Raw genomic sequence first — 17,304 nt, 5'->3', positions numbered from 1 at the left:
CAAAGGTAAGTAGTTTTTCTTATTTTGTTGAGTATTTGCTGTTTTTCTTATTTTGTTGAGGGTTTGTTGTTAGGATTGGGGTTCAGACTTTAGACTATATTAGGGTTAGCTTGGGGATTTGTGAACGGTTTTTAGAGAGAATAGTTAGGTAAGAGATCAAAGTTTGAACTAGGGGTTAGGCTTTGTGGCGATGGGGAGGGTAGAGATTAAACAGGATCAGTACTGAAGATGAAGGTTTGTTGCGAGTGTTGATCATGGTTTAATGTTGGGTTTAGCAGTGAAAGACAGGGATGAGGGCTAAGGTGAGTGTTTTGTGCGATCATGCCTCATCCCCTACTAGAATAGGAGGGAAGAGGTAGGCCCAGGAAGACCTGGGATGAGGTGGTGCTCTTGTGCGGGTGGCACATAAAATACACCATTTTGAGCGTGGCCGTTGCCAGTACAGCATGACTGGCCTTCGTGCCGGTGGCAAGTAAAAAACACCCACTACACTCTCTGAGTGGTTGGCGTTAGGAAGGGCATCCAGCTGTAGAAACTCTGCCAAATCAGATTGGAACCTGGTGTAGCCATCTGGTTTCACCAGTCCTCAGTCAAATCGTCCAACCCATGCTAGCATGGCAAGCGAACGTTCAATGACGATGATGATGATGATGATATATATATATATAAAAATTGGAAATGTAAAATACTTTCGACTAAATAGATTTGCGTGGGTACGAACTTGAAGATCAATATTGAAGTTAGACAGAGATTCTGAGGTCGAAACTCGCTAGGAGCACAATATTATTATTACATTTCACGACGAGGTTAATGTCGTCAACATATCGAGAGTACATAGCTAAGTGCATAGCTCATTTTAAACAGTGCTTACCGACCCGTAATATCCACCTAGGTATGTACTCTCGATACGTTGACCACATTAACCTTGTCGTGAAATGTAATAATAATACAGATACACATACAGATACGAACACTCCCCCAAATGAGGAACAGGTGATGACAGCTATACAACACATGGCTGACCCTATCCATAGCAGCAATAGATCGGCTACCGTAGACTACCGCTCTAAACACCCCAGTAACAGTTACCCGTCCTAGATACTGAGCTCCGGAGAGAAAATACAAGAATTGACGGAACTGTTCCACCCTGTCTACTCCACTCACACCACTCTAAACCTGTGGCTGATCCACGGGTAACCCGTAGTGACTCTGCGATGTCAAGTACTGCCAAGATCAACATCCTCGTAGCAGCCTTAGTTGGTGTAATGAGGAATGTATCCCCACTATGCCAACCACGACAACAACACATCCAGCACCATATATTCCGAATGCAACGTTCCGGATACACAGCATGATAGAATCAGGGTCTACAATGGAGCGAAAACTTATTCTTTGTCTTATTCTTTGGAAGCCTAGTACTTATTCTATCGAAGACTTTTGCCGAACCGCTAAGTTACTGGGACTTAAACACACCAGCATCGGTTGTCAGGCGATGTTTGGGGTCAAACACAGACACACAAACACATACACACATACATATACATATATATATATACATATATACGACGGGCTTCTTTCAGTTTCCATCTACCAAATCCACTGACAAGACTTTGGTTGTCCTGAGGCTATTGTAGAAGACACTTGCCCAAGGTGCCACGCAGTGGGACTGAACCCGGAACCATGTGGTTGATAAGCAAGCTACTTACCACACAGCCAAGACACACAAACACACATATATTTATATATATATATATACATACATATGTATAAAAGAAGAGCTGTTTCTCAAAATACCAATACACACACACACACATATATACATGCAGTAATGTTGATGCTATAAAGACTTTAGACCTCTAAACACTCCTCTTTAGTGAAGGTTACCAATATCTCGGTCACTTCCTAGTTTAAACAACTGGAACTATGTAGGTGTGTGTGGTTGTGTATGAACACATGCTTGTATGTGTGTGTTCACAAGTGTATATATATTTTTGTCTAATCGCGTATTTGCAGTTTTGAAAGAGGTTTTACTTCCCAATCCCATTGTTCTAGGGCGTCTTTTGCTAAAGCCCTGGGCCAACCGAAGCCTTCTCAGTGGATTTGGTAGGCAAAAACTGTGTGGACGCCCACCATGTATATATCCATAAGGTGTTTGGAATGAATTTGATGACATTTATGTCTGCTGTTTTTCAAAGAATTGCTAGATGTATTGGTGAACAGTCAAAGGCGTTGGAGAGTATAAAGATTAAAGTTGTTGTTGGGAGAAAATTAGCTGAAGACTGGAAAAGAATTACCTGTACGATGAGGATTTGGGCCAGGTATAAAGATGTGAACGTTATAATTGTTAGTCAATGCTATATACGAGAATCTGGAAAGGTTGTAAGGCTTGACATGGACAGCTGCAATGGAGATTATGAAGCGTTGGCCAGCGGACATTCAGGCAGCCTTGGCACCCTTGAATTTTGCCCCTCAACATTGAACAGGCTCAATTCAGAAATTGATGTGAAGCTACTGGAAACTGTGGTGAAACCATTACTGGAGTGGGATGCACCTGAAAGGCCATATGTTTGGCAGCAGGATTTGCCAAACCTTTGGAAAGAGCCAGAAGAGGTTGTTAGAGAATTCCCAAGACATCTCTGACCCCAGTTTGTAAACCTTTTATCTTGTGTTTGAGATGAAGCTGAGAAAGACATCACTTACCCCTCTGCCTGCAACACCAGTAAACCCGTGTCTCTGTGGAGACTGCATGTTTTTGGGCAGAGAAAATAATGAATTTATAATAAAGGAAAAAAGAGATTTATATTCAGTTTCATTCAGCAGTTAATTACTTCTTTTCATTTCTGCACCCACATATGTTTCTGCAGCAATTAATGCAGACAGCAAAATCTGTATCTTTATCTGCACTTATTGGCAATTAACATTAAATGCACATAAAGATGCAAATTTTGCAGTGTGCTGCAGAAACATGTGTAGATGGAGAAATTAAAGAAGTAATTAACTGCTGAATAAAACTGAATATAAATCTCTATATATATATAAGAATTTAAGGATTGGAGGAAACGCATGTTATAATTGCATACTTTATTCCTACATATGTTTCAAAGGATTACAACCTGTGTGATCCATAGGGATCTTTGATATTAAAATTGTAACCTTCTCATCAGGGAAAGCATGGGAATCATCTTAAACGTAAGACATTATGACCGATTATGAAAACAATAGATGGATAAGGTTATGACTTGATTCATTTGACAAAAACCGTTAGGGAATTGGACACTGCCGGATAGTGGGTTGGACAACACATACCAATCAATGTGTGAGAGCGTACATGCATACATAAATACACATACACAAACACCCACATATACATGCATACTGATACACACACACATATATATATATATGTATATACATATACATACATATGTGCACTTGTATATACATATATATATATATATATATATATACACACACATATATATATATATATATATATATATATATATATATATACACTCATACGTCCACATTTATACATATGCACATACGTACCCACGCATATACAAATATACACATGTAAGTATGTAAGTAGATTATCCAATCATCCACCTAATGTATTAAATTCTTTAGTTAATAATATTTCTGAAAGAATTACTAAATTATCTTCCAACATTGATATATTTAATTCTAATTCAAGCTACTATAATATGGCCTTGTCTAAAGCTGGATATGCTCAAAAAATTGCTTTCCTTAACCCTGGTAGAACATCTCTTCTTGATACAGATAATAATAATAATAATAATAATAATAATAATAATAATAATAATAGTGATAGTAGTGCACATGGCAACAATAACAACAATAATAAGGATAATAATAATAATAATAATAATCATAGGTGTTATAACAGACCTAATAACTTAACTAGTAACAACAATGGACCAAATAAAAAACAACCCTATTTACCTAAAAATCTAACTAATAAGAAAAGTAATAAAGTGCATTTTAATAGTAAACTTAATAGTAAACTATATACCAACACTAATAATAAACCTATGTTAGTAGACAGTAATGTTGAATCAAATGACAAAAATAGTAAACATCCCACAACTAAAAGAACTACTAATCATAATAATAATATTGTGCTGGGAAATAATAGTAATCATGGCACACCCCATACCCACCCACACAATAAATTTAAGAGAAAAAATAAAAACTCGATCTGGTTAAATATACCCTTCAACTGTGCTATATCCACAAATATTTATAAAAAATTCATGAATAGTTTACAAAAAAATTTCCCTTCTTCCCACAGATATAGTAAAATCTTCTCTTGTCATAAAATCAGAATTTCTTACTCTACCCTTCCTAATGTAGGTACAATCATAGCTAGGTTAAACAAAAAAAACATCAAGTCAGCTAGAATTAATGAAATTACAAATAGTGGCCATATGAATGCAAATAATAATCCATCTAATACCAATAATGATGCTACCAATAATTATACAAATAGAAGTGAAAATAACAATAGCGAAAGAAATTATGAAGATAGTAGCAATATACTTAGTCCTATAAACCATAATTTCAACCAACAATTAGAATATATCAGTAATGACGTTACAGTTTTGACTGAAGTTGATGATAGGCCCAACTCCAACAGAAGTAATAGTGATCAAGGACATAATTCATATAATATCAATAGGCCAAATGTGGAAAGAATAAGTCCAACTAATAGCGCATCAAGATATGAATTAAATAATGATGGTAATAGCCAATATATACCTAATAATAGAATTGAAGAATTGATAAATGATATTAGTGTAAATAATTGTAGTAATAATAATAATAGAGATATTAGAAATAATATAGGTGGAGTTGATAACCCCACCATGTGCAACTGTAGAAAAAAGTCCCATTGTCCTTTATTTGGATTTTGTTGTACCCGCAACGTAGTGTACAGATGCATCATTAGTACTAGAACAGAGAATTATATTTATATAGGGTGTAGTATTAACCTGAAACAGAGAATATATAACCATAAATCTTCATTTAGACTTAGACATAAAGCAAATAGTACAACTTTGGCAAGTAAAATTTGGGAGTTAAAAGACAATAGTATTAATTTTAGCCTTAAATGGGAAATTATAAGAAAAGCTCAACCTTATAGAAATAATAGATATGGATGTGAATTGTGTTCTATGGAAATATATGAAATTTTTAAACTTAGGAACAATCCTAATCTAATCAATAATAGATTAGACCTTAGGGTATCATGTGTGCATTGCTCTACTCACACTTTTAATTTTTTTAAAAAATAGGACTTTTATTTAAATAACTAAAGTTATCAAAATTTATAGTACTTTACTTCTATTATGGTCATCTAGAACTATCAATTAGCACATATTTATTTTGGTAATTGAAACTTTATAACATATATTCCTGATCTCTATCCTTAACATCTAATCTACTTAAATCAATCATCAGATTCCTGTATTGATTATCCTTGTTATTTCCTAACATCCTTTCTTTTCTCAGTCCCTTAAACCTTAGTAAACACATTATTATAAACTAATATAAATCCGATAATAATTTTTATCTTTTATTCACATTATATAAATAAAGCTTACCTATGTGTCTCCTAAATAGTATCATTATCTTATCGTCAGCTAATAAGTTTTTTTAAAGATAATTCAAAATAGTGTTCATGATCACTATATACTTAATATACTTAAATTTTACACCCTATCCAGAGCCCCTGAATTCTATATTGACATTATTTCATGATTTTTATGGAAGATAATTACATCTCATTTTATTTTATTAACATACCTCTTATTGTGTAAACATTAGTTAAAGTTCTGTTGTTGTCTGTACCACTATACTGTTACCCTATTCAGACTAAAAGTAAAAAAACCTATTTGACCCATATACCTAGGGCTATAATTCCTCAACATTAATTCCTCAACATTTTGATAGTCATAAAATGACCTGATACTACTATGACCAGTGAAACCTCTAGATTCTAATACTTTTATAGCCTTGTCCATGCATACTGCTTACACCTTCCCTCTCTTTAGAAGTAATTGTCCCTTTGCTATCACCACTAGATAAGAAACAATAGAATTCTGAGACAGTTAAAGCTTTTGTCTAGAATCAATTACTAGCCTGATAGACCCTGCTATGTCAAGATGGACTTATATATTCTTCCTCACATTTGGATTTTATGTATGCTCTCTCCCACTTGGATTTAATATGTTACCACATTTATAATATGTCTTTTTTCTGCATTTTCGTGCAGCTGAAGATTGCTCTTCATATTGCATTTAAGGTAATGCTCACATTACTTAAATAAATTGAAGTAGCATGAAACGTGCGTACTGCAATCACTTTTGAAATCCGTGTTGCTTATTGTTTGATTTTAATCACCCATCCTTTTGGGATGTGATATTCGGGTGCCTTCGCATAAGTACCATATTCAAGCCTTGAATCTATATCTAAACCGTATATATATATATATATATATATATATATATTGGCACTTGTGCCAGTGGCATGTAGACAAAATATTCGACTGAGGTTGTTGCCAGTGCAGCTGGACTGACTCCTGTGCCGGTGGCACGTAAAAAACACCATTTCGAGCGTGGTCATTGCCAGTACCACCTGACTGGCCCTCGTGTCGGTAGCATGTAAAAGCACCCACTACACTCCTGGAGTGGTTGGCGTTAGGAAGGGCATCCAGCTGTAGAAACTCTGCCAAATCAGATTGGAGCCTGGTGTAGCCATCTGGCTCACCAGTCCTCAATCAAACCGTCCAAACCATGCCAGCATGGAAAGCAGACGTTAAACGATGATTTTTCTATGTATATATATATTTTATATACACACACATGTATGTATATGAAGTTTTGCAGGAGGATGGAAAAGTAACAATACTATGGGACCATCATTTTCAGACAGATTGTGTGCGACCGGATATTGTCGTATTGGATACGAGAGACAAATGGTTGATGCAGCCACACCAAACGACATGAATGTTGTGAGGAAAGAGGTTGAGAAACTCACCAAGTCTTCTGAATTGAAACTGGAAATGGCAAGACTGTATGGAATGCGAGAGGACAATGTAAAAGGGATACCAGTGGTGACCAGAGTGTTGGGTTCAATCCCATTGGCACTTCAAGACTTCTTAAGGCAACTGGAAATTCCATGCAAGATCGATGTCTTGCATAAAGCAGCCTCATTGGGCCCAGCGCACATCTTAAGGGAAGTATTATCTGTCTGAGGTCCTTGTTGTGGCTTCACAGATGAGTGAAGACACTGTGTTACAAAGGAACAACAACAACAACAACAACAACAATAATAATAATCCTTTCTACAAGTACAGGGCCCAAAGTTTTGTGGAAGGGAGATAGTCAATTGCAATGACCCCCCCCCCCAGTACTCTACTGGTATTTATTTACTGACCCTGAAAGGAATGATAATAATAATAATGGTTTCTAATTTAGTGCATTGTGCCAGCAATTTTGAGGGGAGGGGCTTAATACCATTGATCCCGTTTCTTCATTGGTATTACATTTTATCAACCTCAGAAAGATGAAATGCAAATTCACCTCAGCAGGATTTGATCCCAGATTGCGAAGAGTCACAGCGAATACTGCTGAGGTACCTTTTTTTTTTTTGTTTTTTCTGATGCTGTAACAATTCTCCCAATCCATCTGAAGATGGTGGTGGTGGTGGGGAAGATGATGAGGATGATGATGATGATGATGAGGGGGAGGAGGAGGAGGATCACAACAATGATGATGATGATGATGATGGTGGTGGCGTTTGTAATGGTTTTATTATGTATATATTATAAAGATGCATACACATACACACATAGGAAACCCCCAACCCCCTACCACCATCACATTTTACCCTGTTGACACCCCCCCCACCTCCACCACCTTCACCAGACGTTGGTGTCTTACTCATTCATTCATCAGCTGTGATTCATGTTCTTACTCATCCACTACATCTACTTGTAATCATGTACACACACACACGCACACACACACACCGAGAGGTTATAGGAAGGAATGGTCTGGTTTTGGGGTAAAAGAAAAATACAGAAGGGTCAGTCACTTATGATTTTCTGCAGCCTATTCGCACCCCCTCCCCACCACTTATTGCAGTGGCCCTTCAGGTTTTTTTTTTAGCCCAGTAAAAGAACTCAGAAAGATCCTTTCTACAATAGGCACAAGGCCTGAAATTTGGTGGGAGGAGATAAGTCAATTACATTGACCCCAATGCATAACTGGTACTTATTTCATCAACCCTGAAAGGATGAAAGGCAAAGTTGACCTCAGCAGAATTTGAACCCAGGACACATTGACACGGCAAATAGTATCTGTTTCTAGTCCCCCTCTCTCAGTCTTTCTTTTCCTGTCTCTGTCTCTCCTTCGAATTCTTGTTCCCTCTTCACTCACTTTTATCCATTTATTCCTCCGACGTCCCCTTTCTCTTTTCCCTCCATCCCTATTTCTGGTGCTTTCTCTCTCTCTCCTTTTAAACATCCACACCCACCCACACGCACCTTTTGTCTTCTACTTATTTTAGTCACTGAATGCAACCAGGGTCAGGTTGTGACCCATAAAAGTCCCAAGCACTTAAAAGATTTTGGTGTCCCTAAATGTATGTCCCTAAAAAGGTTATGTGATTGAAAAGATAAAAATACAATAAACCAAAAAATGTTTATTTTCCAAAATGAAACAAAACCAAAAGATGGAAAATAATGTTTATTTTTTCTCTCCCTCCACTTTATTTGATAAGTTTTCTCCCATTTTTATTTTAATTGCAAAGCCCTTGATCAGATCCTCACTGTGGCACCGTGAACACTTTGAAATTATATTTCCAATCAGAGAAACCACTTTGAATATTATGTTAGGAAGTTTTAAATGATTTCTTTTGTGCCGTAAACCATTTACCATTTCTGTGGTCGCCCCTGCCCCACCTGCCTTCCCTCGATGCCCTAAACACGTGCTTATTTGGCTTGATGGTTAACCCAATGCACTGACTGCAACCATGCTGGGAGATGGCCTTCAATGAATTAACTCCAGTAACCTCTGTTTTATAAATGCCCAGCACTTGTTCTGTCAGTCTGTCTTTTGCTAAAGTGCTAAGTTACATGGATGTCACCAAACCAATACCAGTTGTCAAGTGGTGGTGTGTGACAACCATGAAGATACACACACATATACACATGAATCCTCCTCCTCCTCCTCCATTAACGTCCATTTTACATGCAGGCATGGGTTGTTGGATGGTCTGACCAAGAGCTTCTGTCCTTCAGGGAGTATTCATTGTTGGGTTGGTGAGGTTGCTGATGAGATGTGAGCTGCGTGCAAACGAAGAGCAAACACTCACTGAATGTAACTGGAGATGTGTTGCAAGGTGTTGTCATGGCAACCTGGCATTTAAACAAAAACAGAGAGAGAGAGCGAATCTAGGATCAGGTGTTGTGAGAAAGGCATTGCAACCCCATTGTGTAGAGCTGTGAAGCAGAGAAAGGGGGCCAGCAGCCCCAGCAGTGCTCAAGCGAAAAGAGGGAGAGTCCTGCCTTTCACCTTTTTCCATGAAGGGTCGTTGTGCTTTGGACGTGCGTCATGGCTGCCCGCTTTGTCCCTCCTGGGCCTTTTATGTTTAGCCCTGAGATAATCCAAGCAGGCATGATGGCTATGCTACAGTTTCCTTGGCTGTATGCCAACCACTTCACAGTGTGTGGTGGGTGCTTCTACATGGTGCCACCATGAGTGTGCTTTCCATGGGGCACCAGCACAAGGCTCTTGTGGATCAATCGTCTCCGTCAGGGGCAGCAGCCTGTTGTGGAAGACAGAAAGGGTACCAGACATCTCGTTCCTTTCTCATCTCCCCTGAAATGTTCAGTGTCCCGTGATTGTCCTTCAGTTTTATATACATACACATAGATATATATATATACATATATATATATATATATATATATATATATATATATATAAATTGAGCTTTATAGATAAAATAAATATAAAATATATATTTTATATATATATATATATATATATATATATATATATATATAAAATATATATTTTATATTTATTTTATCTATAAAGCTCAATTTAATTTTAATTTTTTATAAATTGATTTTAATTGAGTTTTTACCTGTAATTTTGGATTTTGTCCCTAATATTATTATATATATGTATATATATATATATATATATATATACACACTGTTGTGTCTGGGGAGAGTGATTCTCTTTTAACACACCGGTAACATTTCCACTCATTCCCATCTTTATCATCCGAACGTGGCCAATGCCAGTGGCACCTTGACTGGCTCCCGTTCCGGTGGCACTAACTGATCGTGGTCGTTGCCAGCCTCCTCTGACCCCTGTGCTGGTGGCACGAAGCACCCACTACGCTCTCGGAGAGGTTGGCATTATTAGGAAGGGCATCCAGCTGTAGAAACACTGCCAGATCAGATTGGAGCCTGGTGCAGCCTCCTGGCTTCCCAGACCCCAGTCGAACCGTCCAACCCATGCCAGCATGGAAAGCGAATGTTAAACGATGATGATGATAGAAAGAGAGAGAGATAGACCCATATATATCATCTACTTCATCTTATCTTCCCCCATTTCCTACTCTTTACCCCTTTCTCTGACCCCTCTCCTTGCTCCTCTCTTTCTCTCTCTCTCTACTTCTAGAATCTCTATCTATTTATTCTTCCTGTCTCTTTCGCTTTATCTTTCTTTAAACATTTCTGCAGCCTCCCTTCTTAGACTTAACATTTCTCCAGTCTCTTCTCAATACCGGATCGTTTATACGGCTTCCACAAATCCGACAATCTCGTGCAGTCTTCTGTATTGAGTACGTGGACCCTATTTTTTAAGTTGGTTAATTTGCATACGATGTGCTTATAATAGTATCGTCCCCAAGTTTTTTCTTGATGTGGATTAATTAAAATTAAACATTCTCTGCTTTAAAAATATATTAATTTGTCCCCAAATCTGTTAATTAAAAACCAGATTCTCATCCTGTAAAACTTTCTACAGAATATAATCATCACATCATCGGCAGATTAATGGATCTCAACCGGACCCGGCTTCAGAAATGGATTAAATTAAGACTCGGGTCTCTATTTCGAATGTCTCCAGAAAAACTAGAAAATCCGGGACACTTCCGGTCCCAAACCTCGCCAGATATTTCCTCCCTCCGCCTCTCTCTCTCCTCCTTTAATTTATTTCCCCCCCCCTCTCTTTCTCACACTCTCTCTCCTTAGCTTTTTACTCGCGTCTTCCCCTAATTTATTTCTTGGTCTTTCGATTGCTACCTCTGATTCCCCCTCTCTATCTCTGTTCATCTTCCCTCTCCTCCTTCTCCTCCCCCACATTCATTTCCTTTCTCCCTCTCAATCCTCTGCTTACTCTCACTACTGCTTTTGTTCTACTTTACTCTCCCTCTCACATTTACTCTCATTTTGTATCTCACTCCCTCGCTCGCTTCCTTCTATGTCTTCTCTCTCCCTTTCTTTGTATCTGCTTCACTCTTCCTTTCCCTCTTGATCTATTTTACTCTCTTCCCTCCCGCTCTGTAACGCTACCTCACCTTTCCCTCCCTCTAAATCTACACAACTCTCTTTCACCCTCTCTCTAGATTTATTATACTTTCTCTCAGCCTCCCTCTACCTCTACCTCACTCAGTACTTTTACTCTTTTTCTCTCTACCTTTTCACTCTTACTCTATCTTTCTTTCACTCCCACCCTCTCTCTAGATATTACTCCCCCTCGTCTTTGTACCTCCTGCCCTTTCTCTAGATGTAATTTTGCTTTCCGTTACTTTTACTCTCTCTATCTATCTCTCTCTCTCTCTCTCTGCTCGTCTTTTACTCTGTCTCCTCCCCCTCTTTCTACCAATCTCTCCTTTCACTCCCACTGTCACTCTATTGCAATTCGTCCATCTACTCTGTCTTTCTCTCCCTCCCTGATTAAGCAACACTGGCTCTCCTCCCCAACTCTTCCTCCCTAACTCAGCCATAGTCTCTCTGCCCGTCCCTCACGCAACCATATTGCTTCTCTTAGTCTTTCCTTTCCTCACTAAGCCACACTCTCTCTCTCCCTCCCTCACTAAGCCACACCGTCTCTCTCTCTCTCTCTCTCTATGTCGGTTTCTCTCTCCATCTGTATATTTCAAGACAGATTAACCAGCCACAGTCAGCTCTCTCTCTCTGTCTCTGTCTCTCTCTCTCTCTGTCCCACCCCCTATACAGGGACAGACGTTCCCCTCCCTCCCTCTCTCTCTCTCTCCTCTCTCTGTTGTCAGTGAAACGGAGAAGGAAATGTCGTCTTTACATTTACCAAGAGTAATTAGTCAACGAGGAAAGACTGCCGTGGAAGTTGAGAGGGAGAACTTCGAGAAAGCCCAGGTGAGTGACCCCCTCATAACAACAACAACAACAACAACAACAACAACGACGACGACGACGATCGAGATGTTTGTTATGATGATGGTGATGATGATGATGGTGATGACAATCATCATCGGGTGATGATGTGCACACTTTTAATGTATGTAAGTGTGTCTATGCATATGTATATATATATATATGATATATATATGTATAGACACTTTGCGATGCAATTGGAACGATCAGATATTATTTTATACGTAAATGTGTGTATATACTGTGAGATTTATATATCCTATCCTAACAAACGATTCTGCACTGTATATATATAGAGATATATATATATATATGTATGTAGCCTGTATATATACAAATTCATTAGATCGTTCTTCATATTATATATACATATATTTGTTTCTGTCGGTGCGTGATTAATATATGTGTGTGTGTGTGTGTTCATATATATGGTGTCTAGATTTCGATATATAGATGGACAGATTGCTATATATACATATAACGATCTGTACAGATCGCTATATGTATATATATAGCGATATGTACATCTATATTTCGATATCTAGACACCATATATATGAGCACATATATAGGGACATAAATATATATAACCCTGTGTGTGTGTGTATATATATATATATATATATATATATATATAAATATATATAAACACACATTCACATACAATGGAAGACTACAGATTCACTTTTGTATTCCTCATCAAAAGCCAAATGAAATAATTCCAGGCTTGACCTCGACATAATTTGAACCCAGAACAGAGAAATAACGACATTAGATTCCTCCAACCAACTTATAATGTCCGATCCTCATACATACACATTATATACCATATATATATATATGGTATATATACACATTATATATATATATATATATATATTTGTCTCTTTGTTTTAGAGTGTAGCTATCCAAAAAGGCATTCGTATATCTGTGTGTATATATGTATATATATATATATATATATATATATATATATATATATATATATACACGCGCACGCGTATATTCGAGTGTGTATATATTGATGTAGAGATCCGTGTGTTTGTGTGTATTTACCCGCACATATAAGGAGTTTGTAGCTGTGAGTGTTTATGTATATTAACCACACGCTCGTATATATATATATATATATATATCCTGGAATCAGGTGGCGTGAGTCCTCATCCATCCGTCCGCTTTGAATACATCAATTTCACTTACCCCCCCCCCCCCCCCCCCCCCCCTCCCTCCCTATAGAGACAAAATAGCCGAATGGATTCGGAGTTTGAACAACCTGACCTTTTCTCGCGAGTTCAAATCTTTTTCGCAGTCATCTCGTATTTCGTTTTCCGTCTTTTCCCGATCACGATGTTTATTTCGTTGTGTCAGAATCCCCTCAATTCGCTTCTCTGTTGATCGTGGTTTCATATTGCATGGAAGTAGGGCTCTCTTAAGGGTTGCTTGGGATCTCACCGATCCTGGTGCCCTGTTCTGATCCATGTATGTTATGTGGTTTGCTGTCAATAAATTCTATAGGGCTCATTGCAAGGATTTGCCCGGTGTTGTTAAGACGGACCGGCTCAGCACTGCCTTCTTAAGGTATGGGTACGCTGGGCAAATACTCGGGGGTCTCACGGGCTCAGGGACCCAATTCTAAACTTTGTATGTTATATGGTTTGCTGTCGATACATAAATGATTTACCTGCGAGCATCGCGGATCTAGGACCCCAGTTCTGATCTATATATGTTATGTAGATTTCTGTCAATCAATGGATTCTACAGGGCTCAGTGCAAGGGGTTTGTCTGGTAGGGGTCTATAATGTTGCAAAGACTGGCCTGCCCAGAGGACAAGGAAGGTTTGTTTCTGGTCAGTTTCTGCATGAATCCTCACCTCTCGTTCCTGAGGGTCACATAACACTGCATTCATGTTGTTTAATCGCTTATTGTAGTCGATTCCTTTTTGCAGTGTGTCTGAACATCAGTCTGGAGGTCTTCTTCTACGGTTTCTTTTCCCCTTGCATAGTTGGGTCGGGGGTAAAAGATTTGTTTGGGCTCTGTGTGTGTGTGTGTGTGTTTCAGCTGATATAAATTTCTATCGATGAGGATTTGCATGGCAGGTGGACACCAGACGGACACCGGAAGAGCTCTTCATTCCTGATCCTGTCAAGATGCAGCAATAACGACAAGTTGCCGATTAGGGGTCCACTACAGTTGGGTAGCTGTGGTATAATAGTTGTTGTTGGAATGCAAAGGGCTGCAATAGATACCACAAGGCACCTCATCTGATGACCCTCCAACTGTCCCCATTTCTGTCTTTTATAACCACCTTAACTCTGAATGTAATTCTCCTGCACAATGAAGGAATCGTTCTTGCCAAAGCTCTAACAATTCGTTGAATATATTACTTTGCTCATGGGGAATGTTAACCTGTGTTGGACTGTTGTCCTATCCAGTGGAGATTTATCTCATCACAGTTTCTCTAGGACTGCATCATCCACTTGTCATTGCCACAGTCCACCTTGTTTTTGGTCAAGTAATCAGTACTTTGAGATAGTGAGGGAATGTTAACCTATGGTAGACTGTTACCCTATCCAGGGGAAATTTATCTTTCATCATGATCATTCTAAGACTGTGTGACCACATTTCACTTGGCCAGTGGTCATTCCCACCAATCCCTCCTCTGCATCCTTTATCTTTTATTCGTTTCAGTCATTGGACTGTGGCCATGCTGGGGCACCGCCTTCAAAACATTTTTTTTAGTCAAACACAATCACCTGCCCCCCAGTACTTATTCTCTCGGTCTCTTTTGCTCAGCCAATAAGTTGCAGGGATGTGATCAAACCAACACTTGTTGTCAGGTGGTGAGGGGAACATACACAACTCTGTGTTCTCAGAGAAGCTTGTCTCGTTTGTGTGTGTGTGTGTGTGCATGCATGTGTATGTATATATCTTTGCATGTATTTGCTTATCTCCACACAACAATGTAACTGACTTATAGACAATAAGACCTGAAGATTAGCTGAGCTGGTTTTATGCCCCTTGCTAATCCAAGACTTGTAATGGATACTGTTAGCTTATTGAATATCTTTTGATTTCAATATGGCACAAAATGTGTGACTTACGACGTTAACAAACATCTTTTCTCTTCTGTCATCCACCTTTTCTCATCTATATTAACTCTTTACATGCTTTGAAGCTTGCTCACGTCCTGCACTCAGATCCAGGAACATAACTATTAGCTATTACTATATATATATATATATATATATATATATATATATATATATATATATAGATATAGATATATATGCTTTATTTAAAAGCAGCAGAAATATAACAAAAGACTGTTACTCGGAGTTTCAGATTCCTGTTCGTCGGATGAACAGGAACGTGAAACTCAGAGTAACAATCTTTTGTCATATTTCTGCTACTTTTAAATAAAGCATATTAATCTACCTCTGGTATTTGACTACTCTTTTTTACACCTTCTTGTTGCACATTTATGTGCTCACTCCGGTATGTATATATATATATATATATATATATATATATATATCATCATCATGGTTTAACGTCCACTTTCCATGTTGGAATGGGTTGCACGTACGGCACACACACACACACACGAGTATCTTCACAGTTTGTGAAGATTTTCTCCTGCTTCTGTTTCTCTGTCACCCTCCAACTTTTCATCCCCTGACACAAATACCTTCCCCCTGCCCCTCTCATAATCCCTTGTCTTGTGAGTTACTTGGTGACCCTGTGCCAGTACTGGTGCCACATTAAAAGCATCCAGTCCACATGGTAACATGGTTCGCATCTGGAAGAGCATCCAGCTGTAAAAATCTTGCCAAAACTAACTTTGCTTGTGCTAGTGCCATGTAAAAAGCACTGAGTCCACTCTGTGGGGTGGTTGGTGTTAGGGAGGGCATTCAGCCATAAAATCCCTGCCAAAACAGACACTGTAGCCTTGGGTAGATTTTCTACATGGTCGCTTCCTGTCAACTGTCCTACCCTTAAATGATGATGATGATGATATATATATTGTAGAGATGAGATGTGACATCACTGGTGCCAAGCTTTATGGGCCCTTTTGCCTTTTCCTTGGATAACATGGATGGTGTTGGGAGGGGAGGATGGTATCCAAGGGTGATTGTTGGTCTTCCATAAACGACCTTGCCCAGATTTGTGCCTTGGAGGAGAACTTTCTAGGTTCAATCCCACGGACATTCATGACCAAAGGGAGTCTTTACTCGTTTATACACACACACACACACACACATATATATATATATATATATATATATATACAGCACTTTCATATTTTCTAAGTAAACAGATCCACAGGGACTAACAGCATGTCAAACATCGTGGCAGGATAGTTTTTTATTCAGGCAGTTTGGGTTCAATTTGACAGTTTGCATAAAAAGGAGGTGCACTGTCCCATCCTGAAATAAAAAGTATTTTAAATATCAAAAAATCTCAACTGGATTATGGCAGTTCATTCAAAGTAGCCACCTTTAGCATCCACCACAATAACCGAAGAGGACTCTGCTGCCTGCATTCCTCACCAAGTCCCTGGGAGCATCTCCTGGATCTTGGCCACCAGCTTGTCTTGGTGTTGAAGGCAGAGTAGTTGGTGTCCCTCACAACTGGGAAAATTCAGGGACCAGAAATTGGGGCTGGTGAAGTCATAGAATTTCTCCCCAAAACCACTTGACTCTTTCCAGAGGTATGGCAAGGAACCAAATCCTACTGCCACACATATGACCTTCCAGCAGCCACCCTTTCCAGCCAGGGTTTGACCTCACATAGCTGTCTGGATTTAGCCCAAAGACGTGGTGCAGAATTCTGGCCTGCTGTGT

At 38.7% G+C, this 17,304-nt stretch overlaps 1 protein-coding gene across 20 annotated transcripts in view; it reads left to right on the top strand.

Moving 5' to 3' along the window:
* The window catches only part of LOC106879202 (huntingtin-interacting protein 1), a 278,609-nt gene that overhangs the window by 201,062 nt on the left and 60,243 nt on the right, over positions 1-17,304 (top strand). For 5 of the 20 annotated variants that reach the window (XM_089346007.1, XM_089345999.1, XM_089345998.1 and 2 more), the window contains exon 1: positions 12,168-12,442. The exons of 7 other annotated variants lie outside the window; for them this stretch is intronic. In XM_089346007.1, coding sequence (XP_089202133.1) covers positions 12,356-12,442 — 87 coding nt within the window. In that variant the 5' untranslated portion in view covers positions 12,168-12,355. Of the gene's footprint in view, positions 1-12,164; positions 12,443-17,304 lie in introns of those variants that run through there. 8 more of the 20 variants (XM_089346004.1, XM_089346006.1, XM_089346003.1 and 5 more) reach the window with 4 other exon arrangements.

Source organism: Octopus bimaculoides, chromosome 30 (genome assembly GCF_046866305.1).
Source record: "Octopus bimaculoides isolate indiv1 chromosome 30, ASM4686630v1, whole genome shotgun sequence".
Taxonomy (NCBI): domain Eukaryota; kingdom Metazoa; phylum Mollusca; class Cephalopoda; order Octopoda; family Octopodidae; genus Octopus; species Octopus bimaculoides.
Note: the sequence above shows the minus strand (reverse complement) of the source record. Positions and strands in the feature narration are given on the sequence as shown.